Source organism: Cynocephalus volans, chromosome 10 (assembly GCF_027409185.1).
Source record: "Cynocephalus volans isolate mCynVol1 chromosome 10, mCynVol1.pri, whole genome shotgun sequence".
Lineage (NCBI taxonomy): Eukaryota > Metazoa > Chordata > Mammalia > Dermoptera > Cynocephalidae > Cynocephalus > Cynocephalus volans.
The window spans coordinates 2,322,658-2,345,991 of record NC_084469.1 but is presented as its reverse complement, the minus strand read 5'-3'; the positions used below and the strand labels follow the sequence as shown (position 1 = coordinate 2,345,991).

Genomic DNA, 23,334 nt, shown 5'->3' with positions numbered 1-23,334 from the left:
GGGACTCAGCTCTGGCCCCACTGACTCTGAAGTGACAGAAAGCAGCTGCCAGAGCAAAGGGCCAGAAAGGGTCAAAACATTTTATTCTCTTCTTTTTTTTCTTTTTTAATAAAGTTAAACAGTAAAACAAAAATTCACAGGCTGCCTCCCTGTTCACCCCCCCACCTCCCATCCCTTCCCAGTCTTCGGCACTGGCTCCCTTTCTTCACCCCACTCACACAGACATGGAGTATCCAACTGAGAAAATGAAACTGCTCTAAGTGCACGAAGACATGATGAAGGGAGGAGGTGAATTGTGTCCACATTCAAGGTTCAACTGAGTGAGTCTGCATTTCTGCGTTCCGGGTGGTTGCCATTCATTAGCCAAATTGAAAAAAGAAATTCCCCGGACCAGATGCTGAAAGGGAAAAGAAGGGCTTGTTAGCTGGCTCTGGATTTTCTAGGGAAGGTGACTGCTCTGATCATTGAAAAGACTTCGAGGGCTGCTTCAAACTCAAATACAGAGAAAGAAACTCTAAGGGTGTCAAACAGTCTGGGCGCTGGGGCACAAGAGGGAGCATGTGAGTACATTAAACGTATGTGGCTTCTGGACATCTTCGCTCTCGCAGAGAAGCCGAGCTACTAGGCATTAGAGACGCTTCCCTGACCCTGCAGAGATGCCATGCTAATGGTCCCAAGGCAAGGTGTGCCTGGGAACCTCCCCTCCTCAGCAACAGCTGAGGGGACAGATGCCCCCATTCATTCTGACTCCCAAAGAGCTGCCTAGGTGGGGAGTCACCTTATGATCTGAGAACTCCCAAGAACAGCAGGTGTACCCACCTTCAAAGCTGAAGCTCCCAGGACTGCCAAAAAATGCCTTGAAGATATTGTTTGCATCAAAATCTGTGGAGCAGTGAGAGTAACATGGAAGGAACAAAAAGGTGAAAAAAAATTAGAAGTGTTAGAAGAGGAACTTATGACACTGATAAGGGGTCTCCAAAGCTTTCCCAGATAGTATCACTCCTCTCCTTGCCCCACACTGCAGACTGGAGGTGAGCAAATCTGCCCCACCCTATGCAAAACATAACTGCTTGATCCCACTTCTAAAGGATATGTTCCCTTTTCCTTCCAAGTGTCGTCCAAAAGGAAAGCTTTCTCTGCCTCACCCAGCTTTGCTGGGCTGTCCTCTCAACAACTGGGAATGCCATTTGCACTTACTGATACAAGACTTACACGTTCTATCTCCCTATAATGGTGGGGCAGCTACTGAAAAGGCTAAAGTTTATCACTTAGATACACCAAAAATAAATATGAGAACAAAATCTATGATTTACTGTGTCTCTTCTTTGATTCTGTTCTATTAGTCTGTTTAAACTGTATGTCAGGAAAAAAAGCTATGTTTATTAAGCACCTACTAGGTGCTAAATCATGGTGCTGGGACTTTGCATACATTATATCATTTAATCCCTAGTAACTATTTGTCAGGGTAAGTCATATTCCCAATTTAGATTCAACAAAACATACATAGCAAGTTCAAGTAACTTTGCTTAAGATCACATGGCCAGTAAAAACAGCAGAACTGGAAATTCCAACTCCTATATGACTCTAGAGCTGTGCTCTTTTCACTAGGCCACAGCAGGTCTGATGGCCCCAGCCCCAACTGACTTCCTAAGCTGCACAGACAGACTGATTTCTACCAGCAGCTCCCACAGCCACATCATGTCCAAAAGTGCCAGCATATCTGCTCATCTGCCTGGGTCCCCTGGCTCAGTGAATGGCCCCACGAGTCAGCTATGTCTGAGTCACTCTCAATTTAGTCCTTTCCCTCTCCCCAACACATACAATCAACAATCAATTCCTGCTTAATCTACCACTATCTCCACTTGTGTCCTCCAGTGCTTTCCTGCCTACTGTGTCCTCCTTCCATTTCTCTCCTCCGTCATCCCCTCTCTTCTCTTCACTGCCATCACACATATATTTCTGGAGCCTAAATCTGGTCCCTAGTGCCTCTACTTAAAACTCTCCAATAGCTCTCGGCTGCTTATAGTTCTTCTCAACTGCTGAGCAGAGCAATATGTTTCTTATCGGTGAACTCACTCACACCCCTGCCCTGAACTGGAGAAGATTCAGGATTATTTGTGTAATCATCATCATTCTTATTTGAAATTCCAGTAGATTTTCTTAGTCATCAGCATCGTGCTCTAGCCAAGGAGCTAACCGGCCAGCCCTCAAACCTGCTCTACTTGATTGCATTTATTTGACTCCATGTCTGTTATTCTGTTTAGACCAGAGATCAGATCTGGCCTATGGGCTGGAACTTGCAAACACCTGGACTGTGGATTTCTGAAGGTTAGGGAGCCTATCTGATTTATCCTTGTTTTCTCCATCACCCAACATGGTGCGTCACACACTACAGGTATTCATCAAGGGAATGCTTTACAGATCACTGTGTGTCACTGGCTGATTACGTACAGACTCTCCCTGTGGAGTATCTTTAGAACATTTCACAGACATCGGATTCATCCCAGGCTGCCCCAACCAACTCACCACCCATATTCATGCCCTCCTCATCCAGGTCCTGTCCACTGTCATAGCGAGTCTTTTTCTTGGGATCAGAGAGGATGGTAAAGGCCTCTCCGACTTCCTTGAACTTTTTCTCCTCTTCCTTCTGAACCTCGGCACTGGCTCCACTGTGCCGATCTAAACAGAGGAGTGTAAGAAGAATGAAATCAGAGTCTAAAGAAAACAGAGTTTAAGAGAAAAACCACTTTATGTCTGATTTTAGAATCTGGTTATTTCCCAAGACGTAGAGAGCACAGAACTCAGCAGCACCTTATTCCCAGCTGACGAGCCTGTCCAAGGCCTCCGCGCCGGACTGCGGCTGGCAGTGGGCCTGCCCTGCGGCCCTCCCCACCGAGCCCCTGCCGGCTCTACCTGGATGGTGCATCAGGGCCCGTTTCCAGCTCTACCTGGATGGTGCATCAGGGCCCATTTCCAGCTCTACCTGGATGGTGCATCAGGGCCCGTTTCCAGCTCTACCTGGATGGTGCATCAGGGCCTGTTTCCAGCTCTACCTGGATGGTGCATCAGGGCCTGTTTCCAGCTCTACCTGGGTGGTGCATCAGGGCCCGTTTCCGGTAGGCTTTCTTGATCTCATCCTCAGAGGCGCTCTTGTCCACCCCCAGAATCCTGTAGTAATCTTTCCTCTTGCTCTTCTTCAGCTCCAGCTGTGCGTTTTTCAGAAGCTGTTTGTGTTCTAGAGGGAAACATCTGACATCAGTAGACAGATCTGATTCTGCTTTCCCTTGCTGGGTCTCAGCCTAGCTGCCTCAGAGTTAGAAGCCTTGTTAACCACGTCAGGGGCTTTTATGGTGCTTTCTTCTGGAGATTTAAAAAAAATGTACTCTAAATACTTAGGTTTCTCACATTAACCTCATCACACAGAAAAGGAAATAGAAGTGACAAGGAGGATTTGGGACTAGAAAACAGGTGCCTCGTGCCCCCAGTCCAGGATCTCTGTCCACTTCCTCCCAGCTGGTAAACAAATAAGCCCAAGGTACATCCCTGATGCCTGAATCAAACTATTCTGTGTCCAGCTTTAGGGCCTACAAGTAAGACCACACAGTTCTCCGGGAAACAAATGCTCTCAAGCTCTTTTACCTTTTGTTTTCTCCGTCTGATACACTTTCTCATAGTCCCGCACTGCTTCGTCATACTGTTCTGTGTCCATGTAACTGAGAAGGAAATATAGGGCAATACAGGACTCAGACATAATAGCAGTGGTCTTTGGTATCACTCTAGGGGAAGAGGCATGGCTCAAGCAAGAGACACACACTTTTGGAAAGATGCTTTATGAAACAGGAGCCCTGAATCTAGCAACGAGAGAAAATTAGCTATCAGTTCCTGAAGGAAGAAAAGACACAGGCCTCGTGGCACTTGTGCCCAACCAGCAAAAGTGATGCTCTGCTCTGAATGGAAAGTAATCAAGCAGAAAAAGTTCCTTCTGACACAGGGCCACTCAAGGGGCATCTGGACTGCCTTAGGAAAGGTAAGGTGAAGGCACTTACTTGATTACTTGGGATTCAAACATACAAGAGAAAGATTATCAAGTGAGATAAATAGATATGAAAGAGCTTTGAAACCTATAGTGCCATAAACATGCAGGGCTAGCTCTAACCCAGAGTAGAAGTGGGATTAATGTAAGCCACTAGAAGGATCAAGTTCAAGGTGGTGGCTGCTGGCAAGTGCTTCCATTAAGACCAGTCAATTTAGGGCCGGCCCGTGGCTCACTCGGGAGAGTGTGGTGCTGAGAACACCAAGGCCCCGGGTTCGGATCCCATATACAGATGGCCAGTTCGCTCACTGGCTGAGCGTGGTGCTCACAACACCAAGTCAAGGGTTAAGATCCCCTTACCGGTCATCTTTTAAAAAAAAAAAAAAAAAAAAGACCAGTCAATTTAAGAGAGATACTCATAGGTAAATGAGGTAGAAAAGGAGACTCTAAACACTGGTTTGCTTCTATTTTGGTAGTGCAAAAGAAAAGTTTTCCCCTGGGAGGAATCTAGTTTAACAGGCTGAATGCCAGACCTTTTAAGTGTGTCTCTTCCACAGAAGCAAGTGGCATTTTCTGTGTCCTGATAAGATCACTGGCACCAAGACTGACCTACCAATTAAACAGACTGTGGTTGGAGTTCTAGAGACAGAGACAGACACCATCAGCTGGGGAATGGGAAGTGACCACGCAGCAGCTAGCTGCTATACAACAGAGATTCAATTTGTTACACTGCTACCACACTGTCCATCTTTGCAACCATCACAGACCCCCACCAGCTATGGAGGCCAGGGCAGGGAGAGAGCTACCAGTGTGGCTGGCCAAAGAAAAGCCCAATATCTTGGGCATCTCTGGTTTTCTGGCAACATCCTGATTTTGACTTTAAAAAACCAATGCCCAGCAGACACAGGGCACAAATGCTACTATTTACAGAATAAAATGTAATATAATTTGAAGTACAAGTAAAACAAAATTGATAACTGAGAGCCCTTCCCTGGGTGAAGAATGATCTGACAAACAAGTAACGTGATGACATTTCCAGGCCCATATGCAATGTAGTAAATAAGCTATACTACAGAGATTTGCATTTTCACTTCACACTTTATAAAATTCAAGGATATCCTTACATTTTAAATGTTTTAAAAAGTTGAAGAAAAAGTAGAAAGTAGGGTGTTAGGGAAAAAGGGAGAACCCTAGCTCATGAAGGGAGATGTAGCAAAGAATTGGCATCTCTCCAACTTCCAGGGTAAGCTGAGGCAGACTGGGGCAGTAGTTAGACCTCTAGTAAAGCTTTGCCCAGAGCTAATCTCCAGTACTTCTTGTCAGTCCCAGCTGCTTGAGGGGACTGCTGTCAAGTACTCAGCCAACTGTGCTAAACAGGGCATGCTGTCCCCCAGTAGTGGGATCTTAGAGGTGGAAGCACTGTTTCTCCCACAAAGATAAGGAGATGTCTGATCAAAGCAATTACTGAATTTTGTTTATTGTGCACACACGAAGAAAGGAATCCTCCATCCTATTATCCTCCTAAGAAATCAAGAATTTTCAGTTCTCCTCTCATTCCGTTCAAATGCTACAGCGTATTCCTTTGAGTTAATGCAGTATCACGTATCTGAAATGACACGTTCATGTTCATGAAGGGGAGCCACCCCCTTCCTGCTAGATATTTAGGTGATTGTCCTTTGTAGTATTATAGATAAAACTGCAGTAAACACCTTCAAGCATTTTGAGTCTGTTTAAGTCTTTAGATGGGTCAAAGGGTACTCTTCTGTCCTCCAAAGCTTCTACTTTTGTCTGCCAGTGGTTTACAAAGATGGAATGACTGATGGTTAGTCTCACAGAATCTCTGTAATTCCACGAATGTTTCTGTTGGACAGACTTAGTCATCTAACTTAAGAAATTCACTTAAAAAAAAAAAAGGCACCACACACAGCAGCAATTTTCCTATTTTAAATATGGTAATTTTGGGAAAAGTAAATGGGAGGTAGTCCATGAGATATTCTGCGCCACAGATGAGATGGGGTAGCTTAAACTACTAGCTCGTCAGGCATCAGTGACATCAACTGTTTTTTGGGTATGACATTTCATAATAAGGAATCGAGCGGGTGTTGGAGGACTGGCATAAAACAAATATGTTTTCCTTTAGGAATTTTAAAGACAGGAATTTCTTCTCTGCCTGCGGAATAATCTGAAGTAAGAAGAGATGGATACCTGAGAGAGGTCTCTCCTAGCCCATGTTAATGTTCCTGTCTGAAGAAAATCATCTGGTGGGTCCAAGAGTGAGAGGAATATGTATGCTGCGGAGCACCATGACTCTGGAGCCAATCTGGGCACTAGAGGTAGGCATATTTTGGCTCATAAATCATCTTGTCAGAGAGGGAGTCCCTCTGCTCAAAACACACATGCACAGACTACCCATCCAGGATATTCCAAAAGGGAGTATATTACACTTCTGGGAGGCTGAGCCAGCTTAAATCCCTTCTAACCATAAGACTGTCTTCCCTTGACCAAAACAATCAGGCTAAGAACAACTCTCAACTGTCTCCAAGAAATACTTTATTTCTTCATCTTCCAAGCACCATCCATTCATTCAATAAAACATTTACTGAGTGAGCATCTACGTGCCAAGCACTGTGCCAAGTTAGAGCAAAAGTGTACAACACAAAATAAAATCTCCAAAGGAAATGGATTTAAACTTTAACAAAAGGAATTTGGGTCAGACATCAGAGGAAACTTACTGACCGTGAGGGGCGTTACACAGGCATGGGAGACTGAGGGAGCTTGTGCAATCTCCTCCGCTGGAGGTCTATAAAGATAGTCTAGGGCTGGAACAATCCCACCTAGAGGCAGGGGGAAGGACCAAATGACCTCACGACATCCCTGGGTCTGCTTCGTCATCCACAATGCAATTCCCCTGGTAGGCCAGCAGCAACTCCCTCTTCCCCCTACCCACCAGAGGCACTTACCACTGGGCTCTTCTCAAGTAGGCTTTTATATAAGTGTCATCGAGCTTCACTGCATTTGTGCAGTCTTCTATTGCATCATCTAGTTTCCTAAGCTTCAGGAGAGAGAGAACAGTCATACTTCACATCTTTGGTGATTAAGGGAGCCCAGAAGCTAATTCTAAGAAAATCAGTGTTGCTGGCCCCCTGTCACACTAGGTTCTTATTCTTGGTCACTGGGAATGCCAGTGTCTCAGAGGGCTAAGGGTACCAAATTTTAAATTGGTTTCTTTTCTATACGATGTAAGCCACACACATTTATCTGCAAGGATAAACTGCCTCTACCATTCCATGTCAGTGCCCAACCACAACATGGAAACAATAAGGGTGGTTCCTGCCCTCCCATCTTCCAGAGGCTGATTAGAGATACTGGAATTACTGTGATTTTTAACTACTAGAACTCCACAAGGACAAGGAGCCTACTCTGTTTCTCATGATGTGTAGGGCCACAGGAGCACTCAGGTCACTTTCATCCATGCACGGTAACCATCAGTGATAGAAGAGAAAAAAATTAACCCTGCCTCATACTCTAATTTCCTCCAAATCACTTAAAAAAAAAAAAAAAGGCAATAATTCTTTCTTAAAATTACCCCAAATCCTCTAGCCATTCTCTTACTAGAGGAAAGAGACTTTGAGAAAGAACTGGTAGGAATATCCTTCTAAATTATCCCTCAAGTGCCCCCAAATTCCATAGAAAAGATAAAAGCTTGCCTCTCAGAAGGTAGTTCCTAACAAGCTGAGATATTAATCAAAATAATTTTTCCTTTTTCATCTGGTTTAGCCTCATTGGGCAGATTTCCCAAGACCTCTTTAAGGTCCCTTAAAATATCTCCATAGGCTCCAAGACCCAGACCAAGTGCTTACCTTGGAATTAACCGTACCCCGATTGCAGTAGAGCTTAGCATTTGTTTTTATATTATTGGGGTCTATCCCCAGGGCTTCTGTGTACAGTTCATATGCTAGCTTGTAATTTCCTTCCTTAAATGCTTTATTCCCATCTTCTTTCTTTGCTTTAAGTGCTTTGGCATTCTACAGAGAAAAGCAAGGGGAGGTGAGTTCACATCCAGAGAGTCTGAGACTACTATACAGAGAGGCCTGAGTCTATAAGGGCACTTCAAAAAGTTTGTGGGAAAATGGAATTAAAAGATAACACAAAGCTTTTTCTGAGTTGTTTTTTGGTTTTTTGGTGGGGGCAACTGCCAGTAGAGGTATCTGTACCCTTGACCTTGGTGTTGTAACACTGCGTTCTACCAGCCAGCCCTTTATGAGCTTTTTGAAGTACCCTCACATTTCCAGTCTCTTCAATTCCAGTGGATTAGCATCACACAATTCCCCCACCTCACCCCCTGGGCTATTTGTTGCTCACTGATGCTTCCTAGAGAGCGGATGGGGAAACCAAGATTTACAGAAGAAAACCAAAATAAGCTCTGTGGTACCACGGGTTTGCCTCTACTCTCCAAGGCAAGCATTACTATCTTTTCTTCACTGAGGAGAAAAAAGAAAAAACAAAACAAAACAAAAAAAACCCCACTTAGATATTAAAAGGAGCTGACCTTATATGATCATATTTACCTTTAGATAAGTAAAAGTCATCCTAAAATAATTTCTAATGTAAGGACCAAGGATCCTTACAAAGCAGGAAGAGGAGCTATCACATCTTTTGTAATTCTAAAACCTTCCACTCTAATCATCTTAAAGGCCCAAGAAGAAAACTTTCTTTCCCATTCAGATCTGGTGCTTAGAACTTACTCTGCAAGCAATGCAGGCCTTCTCATGATCAGGAGCCATCCTGAGAGCCTGTACAAAAAACTGAACCGCCTTCTCAATACAATCTTCATAATAAAGGCAAAGACCTCGTACATACAGAGCATCCGCATTGGTGGAATCCATTCGTAATATATCACTGCAATAGCCAGAAAAGGCATATTCAGCTGTGGTTTGGAATGTCCCCACCATCACTACCATTTGTGGCCAGGTTTTTCCTTGACCACGTGTCTAATATTAGAAGTATCCAAAGGTAGACAGATTCCTAAAAACTCTTCTCAAACCTTCCCAAAACAATCTACCTATATTTATCTTTAAAACACTTCTTGTGTTGCACACTCCTTATGATATTAGAATAGGGGTTGGCAAACTATAGCCCACAGGGCCAAATCCTTTCTGCCACTGGTTTTTGCAAATAACATTTTATTAAAACACAGCCAAACCCATATTCATTCATCTGTTATCAATGGCTTCTCTTGCACTACAATGGCAGAGGTGAGCAGTTGCAACAGAGACCCTATGGCCTGCAAAGGCTGAAATATTTACTATCTGGCCCTTTACAAAGTTTTGCCAACCCCTGGAGTGGAAGGAAAAGGACTACACTGGGGGAAAAAAAAAACAACCAAAAAACTCATGTAACATAATTTGTTCTTTCACATACAGCTCACATACCTACTGTACTACAATACTCCTATATACCCTGTGGGTTTTCAAATCTGGTCTAAATTTTGGCTTTTAAGACCCAGGAATTTTGGTAGCCCTAGCTGGCTTACCCATAGACAATATAGTAGCTAGCTCTTGTTCTAAAAAGCAGTCAGACAGCATAAGTCCAGTAGTATCTGGCAATTCAATGCTAAACTGGCTTGATTACATACCTGGCCACAGATTGTGCTTCTGGATAACGACCCAACATTGCTAAACACTCTGCTTTGAGGATTTTGAAGCGATGGCAGGCAGGGGCAAATTCTAGGGCACGATCCATGCAGAAAACAACCTATGGAAAAGAAGAGAGCAAATACAGTTCTTCATTCTAGACTCTAGAAATGTCTTCAGTTTAGTTTGGTCACAGGCAACAGACAGATTCAAAGCTCAAAGAAGTTCCCCTAGATCCACTGTTGAGCAGGAAAGTAATATCACAGTTTAAAAACGTACCTAATTAATTAAAGCACTGAAATGAGGTGAGCAGTTGACTCAGATGATAATGAGAGCAAACATTTACTGAGTACTTTATACATTAACCCATTTAATTCTCACAATTTTATGAAATAGGTAACATTATTACTTTTATTTTACTGATGAGAAAACTAAGGCACAGGAACCAAGGTTCAAGGTCACCAAAATTAGTAATTGATAGAAATAGAATTTGATTTTAGACACTAAGACTCCAGAGCCTATCACAGTGCTAAGCTGCCTCCCCAGTGAATCATATCCATAGTGACTGTGATCGAAACTCACATTCTTCTCACAAACACTGTTATTGCTACTTTGCATAATTCAACATGCTTAGTCTGTTAAGCAAGACAAGGAATAGCCAAAATAACCTGCTACAGAATCATTGCTCTCTACATTATCAAAATTGTTCAGTTTCCTCCTTCCCTGAGCCAAGAACCTCACATCTCACTGAGTACAATGGTGGCCCCTCTTCCACCTATATTTTTAATACAGAAATATACCATTTTAAACAGTTCTATATAAACTACATCAGATTATTATTCCTAGCATGCTGCTATACAAACCATTAGCTAAGTATTTCACACGCACATAACAAGGTTGAGATTAGTTCACTCTTTCAGCCTCCTAGGGGGTCTCCACATACCTCTCTTTTCTCTTTTCAGAAGTTTGTTCTCTAAGCTTTCATTTTTGGTTTAGCCGCTATTCCTGGGAGATCCTTGCTGAATCATAACTTTCTCAAGAATAATTAACTCAAAGGAGAAATCTGGAGTTAAGGGACATCCATTCCTTCTAAGAATCTGGCCATGGGGATCAGGAAGAGGTAAATTCTAAGAACTTACAAGCAGAAATAACTCAAAGTACATCAACAGAAGACTGGTTAAATAACAGACATTGATATAAGGAATAACATGTAGCTATAAAATAGAATGAAGAAGCTCTCCATGTACTGATAGGGAAAGATTTCCAAGATCTGTTCAGCAAAAAAGGAGTACAGAACCGTGCACTGAATCCTATCTTTCATACTAAAAAAGAGGAAAATTAAGAATCTATACTTTATAGATTCTACATATTTCTACAAAACTATAGAAGGAAATAGAAGACACAGAACAGTGGTTACCTTAGTGGGGGTGAGAACTGGGTAGACAGAGGACAAGTTTGAGGGGATACTCATCACTGAATATTTTTTCATACTTTCTAGCTTTTGAACCATGAACAGCAACTATTCAAAAATTGAAATTAAAAAATATGGACTATAGCTAACAATCATGAATTATACATTTCAAATAGCTAGGAGAGGATTTTGAATGTTCTCACAACAAAGAAGGTGATGAATGTGCTAATTACCATGATTTGATCATTACGCAATGTATACAAGTACACATCACACTTCCCCATAAATACGTATAATTATGATGTGTCAACTAAAAATAAATATATGTGAGGGGTCTTCAAAAAGTTCATGGAAAGATTCATATTATCTTTCAATTCTATTTTTCCATGAACTTTTTGTAATACCCACATAAAAAAAGTAAAAGATATGGGCACGTAGTTTACCACCATGAACTATTCCACCGAGACGTTCTGTGCTGTCAACACAGCAGTGACAGGAGTGCCTCCCCTTCAATGGCACGGGTTGCTATCCTGGAAGTCCTAAAGACAATACGCAGACTTAGCTATTATGTAGGTAGAGTTGTAGTGCTAAATTTTTTTTCCTCAAATGGAAAAAGAATGAGGGGGGTGAGAAACCAGTCATGATTTCAGCGGCCACGCCCTGTTGCCTTCACAAGGACAACGTTTCTGTGCAGAGCGACTTCTGCTTGTTGTGGCGAGCATCAGTTAGAAGGCTCAGTGCTTCACTTCCCACCCCCACCTCCCCATGACTAGGGACAGCTGCAGGCAAAGAAGATCTTTGTTTCTTCGAAGTTCATCTGTTTCCCTTGCCAGGATCATAATTCTTCATTTGTGACATCACCATGAGCTACAGAGGAGGGGGGTGGGATGTTACAAACAGAGGATTCTGTCACAAACTCAGGATTCTGGCTCCAGAGTGGGTAAGAGAGAAAAGAAATCCAAAAGACCTCCTTTTGAGACAAAGCTTTTGACTATGTAAACCTCAGAAAACGTGACAGTAGGCAGAATTGCTTTCCAAACGCACACACAAAAACCAAACAAAACAAACTTATGAATCACACTACAAAGACACTGTGGTTATTAAAACCAATTGACAGAAGATGATGCTAATAAGTTAATGCTAGGACTCCGCATAAGCTAATCAGATATATTTGCTACCAGATAAAAGACCTTCACAGCGTTTGAGTTAAGAATGATTCTTAATTATATCCTTTTATCAAACATTTATTAAGTACCTGCTACAGCAAATACCAAGCAAATTCCCACATGTGAAGCAACAACTCCCTTCCCTGGATAGTACTTGTGAATTTATTTCAAGTAATCCTGAAAATCTCTCCTGATCAGTGGTATTTAACCTTTTGGGGGGCCATCCACCTCCCCTTTTGAAACTCTAGTGCAAACTATTTCAAAGTAGCGTCTAAGGAAAGGAGTTAGGAATTATACGGATCAGGCATAACAAGAGCTAGAAAGATACCTAGAACTTTTATACCTTTCCCATGTTTCAGATTTGTCAACCCATTTGACATATAAATTTTCAAGAAATATCATACAGTCTAATATCTAAGGACAGTCTAATGTCAAAAAGGTGGTAATGACCAATTATTCAAAAATGTAAAATGGGCTTCTATTTTTGATTTATCGCTCCCAGTTCACATAAAACAGGAGTTAAAGCCAGCTCTCATTATTCAAATAAAAACGGATTATCCAAACCCAGTATTCAATTCTAAGTGGCTTTTCCTCTATTAATCAGCACACTTTTAGGCCTCTACCTTGCATCAACAACACAAACTCAAGTAACAAATTCATTCTGCTATTTATTATAAAGCTAAATGTAACTAAGAAAGTACCTTAACAAAAAATTAAAAAATTGTAAGAGATAAACAAAATAAGGGCTGGCCCCGTGGCTCACTCAGGAGAGTGTGGTGCTGATAGTGCTGAGGCCGCGGGTTTGGATCCTATATAGGGATGGCCGGTGCGCTCACTGGCTGAGCGTGGTGCGGACGACACTGAGCCAAGGGTTGCAATCCCCTTACCGGTTAAAAAAAAAAAAAAAAAAAAAGAAAGAAAATAAAATGTCAAAAACCCAATTTAAATGATAATTTGCTGTTCTAGATATTTTGCACCATACTACTCCTCTTAATTATCATGCACATACACACATATAGGAACTTTGTGAGAAAAGATAGATGAAATGTTCTCATATTGTACTTTACCTTCCGAAAATCCCGCTTCTCAAAATCCATTTCTGCTATTTTCTCATACTCCATTACCGCATTAGCATTCTTGAACTATACCGGAAAACCAGACATGGAAAAGTTTTCATGAAGTTGTAGATTCAATAATCACAAAAATCAACAAGGCCTTGATTAATTTGTTACTTCAAGAAAATCACAACCACAGACTTTTCACAAATCAAATTGATGAAGATGAAGCCAAGATGCCTTAACAGAAAGGCTAAGACCCAAACTTCACTCTCAGTTTGAACTTCAAGTTAGAAACACAAGAGTCATACCTTGATATACATAAAATAAAGACAATGCATTGCCAGGGACTGAGCAGAAGTTTTGAGAATCTTACAACATATCCAGTGATAAATTGCATATATTGGCACATGGAACCAAATTATGTTTTAGTTGCTACCAATTTAGTAAGGATTTGAATTCACTTAAAATTTTTTTTTTTTTTTTTTTGGTTGCTGGCTGGTATGGGGATCCAAACTCTTGACTCTGGTGTTATAACACTGCACTCGAGCCAACTCAGTTAACCAGCCATCCCCCCTAAATTTTTCAAACTCACTCAAATCAGTTCCCTGAAGCATCTGCCTATTTTCCTTGCCATCTCAGAAACCCTCCAATTTTCATAGATTTTTAAAAAAGTCACCCAAGTGTGGCTGATGGCAGAAGTGGGACTAGATCTCAGTTCTGATTTTCAAATCATTATTCCTCCCAAATATACCACACTGCCTCTTTTGATACAAACAGGATCAGACCCATACCTCCTGTTGTGCCTGAGTATTTTTGTGATCCAGTTCTAGGGCTCTCTGGAAACTGCGACATGCTGCCATGGCATTCCCTAGAGAGAGGTGGCACTTGCCTTCTCGTAGATGTCCCTAGAAGAAATGTAAGGAGAGAAAAGCATGACTGGTCAAGCAGAAAGAAATCAACAGCAGCAACAAACACTCACGTGAAACCAACAGGGGATGAAACGGCTAGAACAGTGGTTCTCAACCAGGGCAATTTGCCCTCCAGGGAACATTTAGCAATGTTAGGAGACATTTTTGGTTGTCACAACTGGAGAGAGGGGTTGCTACTGATACGTAGTGGTTAAAGGTCAGAAAAGCTGCTAACCCTTCTACGATGTGCAGGATAGCCTCCCACGACAAAGAATTATCTGGCCCAAAATATCAATAGTGTCAAGACTGAGAAACCCTGGGCTAGAGGAACTCAACTGTAGCAACTAAGCCTTCCCCAAAAAGCCCCATTACATACCCGAACAAAACTGTCATCCAACCTCACTGACTGCTGTGCATCTCCAAGAGCTTCCCGGAACCTTCCAAGCATCATCAATGTGGCAGCTCGATTACCATAATAGCTAGCATTTTTAGGACACATATCTACAGGAGAGACAGAAGAATATAAAACAAAGAACAGGTCACTTCTTTGAAAACTTAAGGGGCATCTCCCATTTCCCTCAGAACTATGTCAAGGGAATAACACTATAAGAATATTAACACACTCTCTTTAGAAGGCCACAGCCAAATTTCTGACTACCTGTGCAAATGGACAGCAGCAATGGTACAACCAATTTTAAAAGAAAATAAGTTATGGCTTTAAAGTCCACTGATTATCTTTTTGGGGGGGAAGGGCAGGCTATTTATCTTCTCAATAAACTATGTTTTGTATAATGAGATATTAAAATGAATTTACATTTGTTGAGTTGGGGTGGGGAGACTGTAAGCAAGTTAGGTGAGAAGGATGCTGACAAGGAATTAAAATATGCTGGCGAACTAAGCATGGAGATAACTAAGACTTGATTTTATCTACAAAGGCCATTTTCTAAGATAGTAAATGAATTGGAAATGACTGAGATACATTTAGATGGGTATCTTTTCACCCTTTTTACCACAACGTTTAGTATTTCTGGAATTGCTTGCTTTTAATTTGCCAAAAGAATTACCCACTCCAGCTAGAAAAGTTATCCCTTATGAGATCATTGAGCCTGAAGGAGTTCACACAGAAATGAATTATCAATGCACTAAGCAAAAGGCTATTCCTTAGAGAAGAGTTTTATTCATTTATTTTTATTTTTTTCTGGTGGTTGGCGGGTACTGGGATCTGAACCCTTGACCCTGGTGTTATAACACCACACTCTACAACTGAACTAACTGGCCAGTCCCGAGAAGAGCTACTGACACTTGAATAACATGGGGATTGGGGTGCCAACCTCCTGCACAGTTGAAAATCTGCTTTTAACTTTTGACTCCCCCAAAACTTAACTACTTTGCTACTTAGGTATGTTGTGTCTCCCGAGTCTCAGCTGCACTGCACTGCACGCATGCCCTGAGCCCTTTTACTTAAGTGGTGGCTAAGGAGTTAAGTACTTAACTGCTAATAGCCTACTGTTACGTGTCTACTTAATTATTTGGTTAGGGATGTCAGGCATTCATGACATAATTTGCCAAAAATTTTCCAATATACTTATTGAAAAAAAATCCATGTGTGAGTGGACCCATGTTCAAACACCCTGTTATTCAAGGATTTGCTGTATTTGGCAAATGAGTATTTTCTAGTGTAAGTACCAGGTCTTCTTACCTATGGCTTTTGTATAATAGTTATAAGCTTCATTGTAATCTTTCTTGGCATAGTATGCATTTCCTTGTTCCTTGAAAGACTCTGCTTCCCTGAAAAGAAAAGAGAGAGAGAAGCATGCTACTATGCTTGGGAATAACCTCTGTAATCTCATGGCAGCTATCTTTGGTTTAGAGCCCCCAGAACAATGAGCTGAAAGTTAGTGTGATACTTAAAGGAATTTATACATTTGTTCAATAGGGTAATGGACCAAAAAGAGGTGCTAAGGAAAGAATCCAAGTTCTTCAGATGCTATTTTTTGTCTCTTAGATACATTCAAACTAAATAAAGAAACCTCTCTCATTTTGGCTGCCTGTAGTCATCTTCTCATAGGACAGGCAAATTTAGACAGTCTCTCACAGCAACTGAATTTTTATACCTATTTCATTTCCACTGTGTCACAACTGCTGCTGCTTCTGCAAACTTACAGGTAAATGAGCTACGGGTAATTCCATTCAGGGGCAAGTGATTTCTCAATGTGAAATGGCTCACATTCTTATAAGAATTTTAGTGATTTAGTCTCCTGAAAAGTGGTTCATGCATTTGTCGCTGGAAGGACAAGCAGAGCAAAAGCAGGTGGCAAAGGAGTTAAAAGCACGTTATATTGGTGTCTAAGATGGAGGACAGAGTTAAGTGACAGCAGAGACTAAGAATGTGGATGACAGGGTAATATGAAGTACAGGCTGCCAGTGCCATGCCGTAAGGAGTAACTATCTACTGGTGTTCTCTCTGCCCATCCATCAATTCTATGTGGCTACTTATTGCCCCCTTTACTGTCCCTCCAGTACCTTGTATATTCAGCAAGCAGGTTATATTAGAATTTTTTCCCCTACCCCAAGATCTTTTTTTTTTTTTTAAATTTAAAAAATGACCAGTAAGGGGATCTTAACCCTTGACTTGGTGTTGTCAGCACCACGTTCTCCCAAGTGAGCTAACTGGCCGTCCCTATATAGGGATCCAAACCCGTGGCCTTGGTGTTATCAGCACCACATTCTCCCATGTGAGCCACGGGCTGGCCCTCCCAAGATCTATTTTTTGTAAACTGTGCCATTAGACAAATTGTACTTTCCTAAAGGAGCGATGTTATATAATTAGGAAGTATATTCCTGACAAGTAACTAGAATCAAATCAGACATGACCAACAGTGTTTAAAAAGAACTAGTAACCTCTATCAAAGATACCCAAAATCATCCTACTGCCCAACCTGCATGATTAAGCTAATTCTTTATTGAAATAATTACTGCAACATAACTGAATATCTGAGTTATAAAGAGGAATCATTGTTTCTTTTCCTGTCCTATATATATATACACAAAAGAACACAGTTCAAGGTTGCCTGAAGTAGAGACAAAAGTCGTGGTTCTTAACCTTGGCAACGATATGGGAGTTTACGGCAGCTTGATTCTAGGGACGCTGGCATTACAGAGATTTGTGATTTATTTACTTGTGTATTTTAAACTATAAATTGGCAAAGCCGCCCTCCTTTTATTGAGGCAATCCTTCCTTTCCATTCTTCTCTATCACTGTCCTGGCAAGTCCTACTAACATGAAAAGGCTGCTAGAAAAAATGAGAAGGAAAATGGAAACAACCTATAAATGTTGAAAGATTTGAACTGTGATGGATGTAAATGTGCTTGAGTAATTTTATTATACCAACTGTCACGATGCTGTAAAGAGACCATCTGCTATTAAAAGTTCTCAAGAAGAATCCCCCTGCAAGACTTAAAGGACCAACTGAAGTCTTCCTGTATGTGTATACAATCCTGTAACTCTAAATTAAGCAAGGAACCATAAAAACTATGAGGAGCTTATCCTTTAAGGGCAGACATGTCAAGAGATTTGAAGAAAGGGCTTCCCCCAAACTGGATTTAACAGAAGTTGAGTTAAACTGCTGTGAAAACCGTAATAGTAAATTCCAAAGTAGACTTTAGGCCCAAACTGTATCTTAGAAGATCTTACTTCCTCTTTAGTCAGCTAGTGGCTAAGAATAAACAAATCCTTCAGAAAAACCAAAGGCATCTAGTTACTTGGACAGACATAGTGTCAGCAGTATAAAGCTTGTTAGTCAAAAGGGAAACAATCTAGAGAGCTACTGAAAGGTACCCCTTCTTTCCTGAAACACTACTCCCAAGGAGGTGAGTTCAGCATTGGCTTCTAGTAAAAATGCAAAGAATTATTTCTCTTGAAGATGATTAATAATAATTGAGGCCAGATACCTTCCATATATTATCCTCTCTAAACGATTAGTCAGGTGAGTTTCATTATTCCCATTTTTCAAGAGAGGAAATTAAAGTCTGGAGGTTAAATAACTTGCCTGAGGTCAGGATGAGACCCACACTTATCAGATTCCGAAGCTTGTATACTGTCTACTGTGCTAAACTTTCTCTCTAATGCTCATTTCCAGCTATTGCTAAGTACTTTAAAAATTAATATGTACTCTGGGAATAAGGCATGAAAAATAAATATGAACTTTTTAAAACTAAAACACAAAGGAGCCCCAGGATATAAAATTTAACCCCAAAACAGAAATTTGGAATTAAATAAGCTAAATGACATTCCTAACAATTAGTCATACAGGGAGCAGGGCTCCTTTCTCTTCAAGATGCAAGATTTAGTGAACTGGACTTTGCCTCCCCCAAGAAACACATTTCATTTTAGTAAATGGTGAGTAGATTCCATTCTAGAGCAAACAAAGCAAGTAATGTGGAGTCAGCCCACAGAAAAAAGAACAAGAAGAATTGTGTTGTGACAAGTTACCATGTTTTTAACCTCACACTGCGCAGCATCAGACCAGAATTAGCTATTCCCACACAACTGCCTCATGAAAAGGACTTATTTTCATAGAAACATGGCTGATTAACAGCTGCCTAAACAATAGGCACTTAGTGCTTTTAGACTGAATGCTTATTTTTTGCCTCCAGGTCCAGTGCCCAAAGTGGAGTCCCTCCTTCATTTTGAACCTCCCTACCAAATCCATAACAAGCTTTAACCAATGGGCCTGACCCTGCGAGACCAGCCAAGGAAAGAGTGGATCTTTGGAATACAGCATGGCAGCAGCAAGAACTGAACAAGGCTCATCAGGAACAATTCCAGGGTCAAATCCATTCAAGTCCTGCCTTAGGAGTCTGATAAAGGGCTGAAGCTTGTTCAGGTTGCCCTTACAGTAAAGGGACTGAAAGATAAGATGTCAAAGGCATGGGACTGGAAAAGAAGAGCTGGTTAACACTGGAATTGAAGGCAATCTGGTGTTGGCATCTGTCACTCCACTCACTGCTGGGGTCAATTCATTTGATGAACAAGTGAGGCTACAACATGTACCTACTGAAACACATCAATGGAAAGAAAGGAAGAATTAGCATTAATTGGGTTCACCTGGACCAACTAAAAAAAAAAAAAAGGAAAGGAATCCCAAGGGACTAAATTAAACTACAGACTATTTTCTGTGGCTACAAAATTAAATTCAGACTAAACCTTGAAATATAATACCACAGCAAAATAAAGACTGGGCTATAACTGACTTAATGGCACTATTAACAGTTACAATACATCTTAAGTGCTTTTTCAGAGTTTCAAAGTGTTTCTAAGGAACATTTTAAAAAACAGCCTTCTGCAGTAGATAATTTCACCCGTCCTCAACAGAGGAAGAGCTAGTGAGGCACCCAAGGTGGCTGCACAGGTTTCCTAACTCCTAGAGGCCTATTTTTTCCACAGATCCTGTTAGTGTCAAGGTCTTTATACTAAAATGAATTTATCCAGTTCCCCATCAAATCTTTGGGTCAACGCTAAGCAGAATAAGCTTCACAGCTCTGATTCACCAAGAGATGCTAGGAATAACACTACCTCCACCAATCCAGACCTTTCACTTTAAGCACCAGCAACAAATTCTTGTGAAAACAACTACTAGAAGGTTCTCAAGAAAATCTGTCTTCTCTGGATCTCCCACAACAGGATCAATATTGGAGGACTTGGCCTTCCCTCTGACATCCCACTCTTGGTCTGATTTGCTACTTAAAATATATTTGTTTTTCAGAAATGACCTCACCAGTTAGAAAACTGCAGCTTTGAAAACCTGCTCTTCTATACTGCACATGTGTTAAAATCTGTATATCCTCTGATCATGCAGTTACATTCTCTCTCCCAATTCAGCATTCATTCATTGCTGACGCTAATTACTCCAACAAACACTGCCAAGGGAATCATTTGGTATCACACAGGTCTTAGCAGGGCTCAGCATCATATGATCAAATCAGACAACTTGGGCTTATGATCATCAGCCAACTCTGCACATTTGCAGCTCAACTAAATTAAAAACACATTAAAATGCCATAGTTGACATTGTAACATGCTCCAAATTAGGTGCCTTATAAAAATTTCCACTTTCTCTCTAAATATTTCCAAGTTGATCACTTATGCAAGATCTCTGCCTTATGCCACTAGTCTATCTTTTAGCAATTAAAGAGTTATTCAGAAACATTAGTCAGCTTCTGCTAATGCAGGATTCACTGGGTGGCAGGGTTTTTTTGTTTGTTTTTTGGGAGAGGGGTAGTTTTAAAAATGTCCTTAACATGGCTGGGTTCTCTCTGGAATTGCTTGATGTATCACACATTTGCAGATTACTAAAAGAGGGATGAGATTCTTCATTATTTGTACAATATCATTTTAAAATTTATCCCACCCCATCCCATGAAGAATAAAGACTAGCATAGTTTCTCTATTCTATAACATTTGTAACCTAATAAATACTGATTAAATTTCTATATGACAAAAAAACATACCACATTGCTTTTATTTCAAGTATTTGGCTAGGATAATATTTTTACTGAAGTTAAGCTCTTTCAATAGCATCAATAATAGCTTAACTCAAATAGATGCAGCAGCTTGAATGGGTTTTTGTTTTCTGCATTTTCTTGATATATTCTGCTATTCCTGAAGGGGAAGAAAAATCCAGTTTTGCTAAAATCACAACCGAGAACAACATGATTTCTTTTGTTACGGCAGAGGAATATTTAGGCAGGGATTTGGTGGAATATTTTATTGGCAGAATGAACCTTAGAAAAGATACTTTTCTTTTCCTTTAGGCTATTAATAATGCAGTTATCCCTCAGTATAGGTTGGGGATTGGTTCCATAACCTCTCCGGGATACCAAAATCCGCAGATACGCACATCCCCGATATAAAATAGTGTAGTATTTTCATATAACCTATGCACATCCTCCTGTATACTTTAAATCATCTCTAGAGTAAGTATAATACCTAATATAATGTACATGCTACATAAATAGTTGTTACACTGTATTGCTTAGGGAACAATGATAAGAAAAACTGTACATGCTTGGTACAGACACAATTTTTTCCCCAGATATTTTTGATCTGTGGTTGGTTGAATATACGGATGCAGAACCCACAGTCATGGAGGACTGACTGTACTATACTGCCAATGAATCAAATATCCTTTATGTATTCCTTATTATATTTACTACTTCCAAAATGTCACCTTGCTCAATGATTATTGTGCCCCATTTCTTTTATTCAGCCAAATTTACTAGTTAGCCGTTGATCTAGAAAAGTCCTCCATCCTTCAGAATTTATGGGCTCTTGGCCAGTGTCAGCATAGAAATTCCTTCCCTCTACCCACAGTTCGAGACCTCTTGTCCCCAATGGCATGTCACAGGGCCTGTTTCATGTTGTACTTTCTCTGACCTTCATAAACGAATAAGGTAAAAGGAACCCAGGAGGCTAACTTCCATTCCACCTTACCAAAAGCAAGTCATCCCATTTCTTCACCTTTTTAAAAAATCTTCTACTAATCTAGGTGTGAAGTGTCAATGTGAGTTTCACACAGGTAAGTGAAAGCCATATATAACCTGGAACATAACATTTGAGTGCTTGCAAGGTACTATATGCTGGGTGCTTCATAATCATCCAGAGAAAACAGATGTGGGCTCTGTCCAACTGCCACTTGTTAGCAAAGCTACCTACTACCAAGCTTTCTTTACCAAATTTCCTATAAATTTTAAAACACAATTAAAATAACCCCTCTCACCTCCCCGCAAAAAAAAGGGAAGGTAGAACACAAAGATGAAAAATTCCTTAACACACTAGTTCAACCTGTTCTCTGGACATTCAAGGGGAAACCTCAACAGGGGCAGAGCCAGAATAGACCCAAGATATACCAAGAGGAATTACAGATCAAGTCTACACAAGGCAGTAGCACTCTCTACTGCTCAGGCAGGGAAGGACACCAGGCCACATGCTGGAGTTGGCTGTGTCTTAATCAGTGGGGGGAAAAAAGCAAGCAAGCAAGCAGCCAATCCAATCCTTACAGAAATTCCATGACTGCAAGGCAGAAGGATATTCACACAGGAATAGCTGCCCAATGCTGAACTTTAAATTTACGCTAGTTCCTTAAATGAGAAGTGTCACAACCCATGGCATCTACCTAACCTTCATTTACGCCAGGGGAGAAGAGACCCAACCATAAAGCTACTCTGAGAAACATGCTTCTCTAAAGCTGCTCTGAGGACACAAGTCTTTCCAGCATTAGCCAGAGGCCTGTTTTCACAACATATCCCCAAACCCACCACTTTCCATCCTTTGGTTCCCCATACTGAGGAGCTACGATTAACAAAAAGGTTGCTTCCTGAGGGTTTTGGGGGTGGGGGTGGAGATGGGAGCCAGAGTGGGAAGTCTGGATTGTCAACTAGTATTTTGCTTCTCAAAGTTCTCTTGGTGCCTTAGTTTAACAGGTGGTTAACTATCTCAGAGTTAAACTGCCCAAGGAAGAACTCTCAGGACAGAAACTCCAGGAACAAGAGAGTAATATTTGAATCAGAAGAGATGGTTAACATTGCTCATCTGACAATCTGGCCTCCCCACACAAACTGTAAGTTACATGCCAACAGAATGTTAGGTCTCAGAATCAGACCTTGAAAGTCATATATTCCTCCTCATATTACCGTTCTTAAAAACCTCAACCACTTATACTCCTGCCCATGGTGGGGTAGAACACAGGAACTACCATTTTGATCTGGTTGGGGGAAGAAAAAAATTGTTACTCCAATAACATGAATAGCCTACTGGAATAACTGCACTCTGAATCTTGTTCTTACTGCTGAAATTCACAGAATACCTGGAACGACCTCTAAGTAACTTCCACATCACTCAGCACTGGAGAAAGGGAACCAAACATCACTGATGTAAGGGAGAAATGGTCTCTCAGAGGGACTTTGCATTGGGCCACAAGGCACCTGGGCAACCTCTGACTGCTGTTCTCCAATCTTCTAAAGTCCTAGAGAAGGAAAGCAAAGGCAAGTACCCAGTACTCAGCGTTTAAAAACTTTTAAAATACTGGCTTCGATGACCAACCTAATCCCTGATTGGCTGGAATGTA

At 41.0% G+C, this 23,334-nt stretch overlaps 1 protein-coding gene across 1 annotated transcript in view; it reads right to left on the bottom strand.

The window, feature by feature from the left end:
- Nucleotides 1–75: 75 nt before the first annotated feature.
- Nucleotides 76–23,334, bottom strand: part of DNAJC7 (DnaJ heat shock protein family (Hsp40) member C7) — a 27,254-nt gene continuing 3,995 nt past the window's right edge. Inside the window, exons 2-14 of the mRNA XM_063112477.1 lie at nt 15,909–15,997; nt 14,586–14,710; nt 14,093–14,206; nt 13,311–13,385; nt 9,669–9,787; nt 8,779–8,932; nt 7,894–8,058; nt 6,994–7,085; nt 3,640–3,713; nt 3,089–3,235; nt 2,527–2,679; nt 820–882; nt 76–397 (exon numbers count right to left, since the gene is read on the bottom strand). Of these exons, the coding sequence (XP_062968547.1) occupies nt 360–397; nt 820–882; nt 2,527–2,679; nt 3,089–3,235; nt 3,640–3,713; nt 6,994–7,085; nt 7,894–8,058; nt 8,779–8,932; nt 9,669–9,787; nt 13,311–13,385; nt 14,093–14,206; nt 14,586–14,710; nt 15,909–15,997 (1,408 nt within the window). The 3' untranslated portion in view covers nt 76–359. The remainder of the gene's footprint in view (nt 398–819; nt 883–2,526; nt 2,680–3,088; nt 3,236–3,639; nt 3,714–6,993; nt 7,086–7,893; nt 8,059–8,778; nt 8,933–9,668; nt 9,788–13,310; nt 13,386–14,092; nt 14,207–14,585; nt 14,711–15,908; nt 15,998–23,334) is intronic.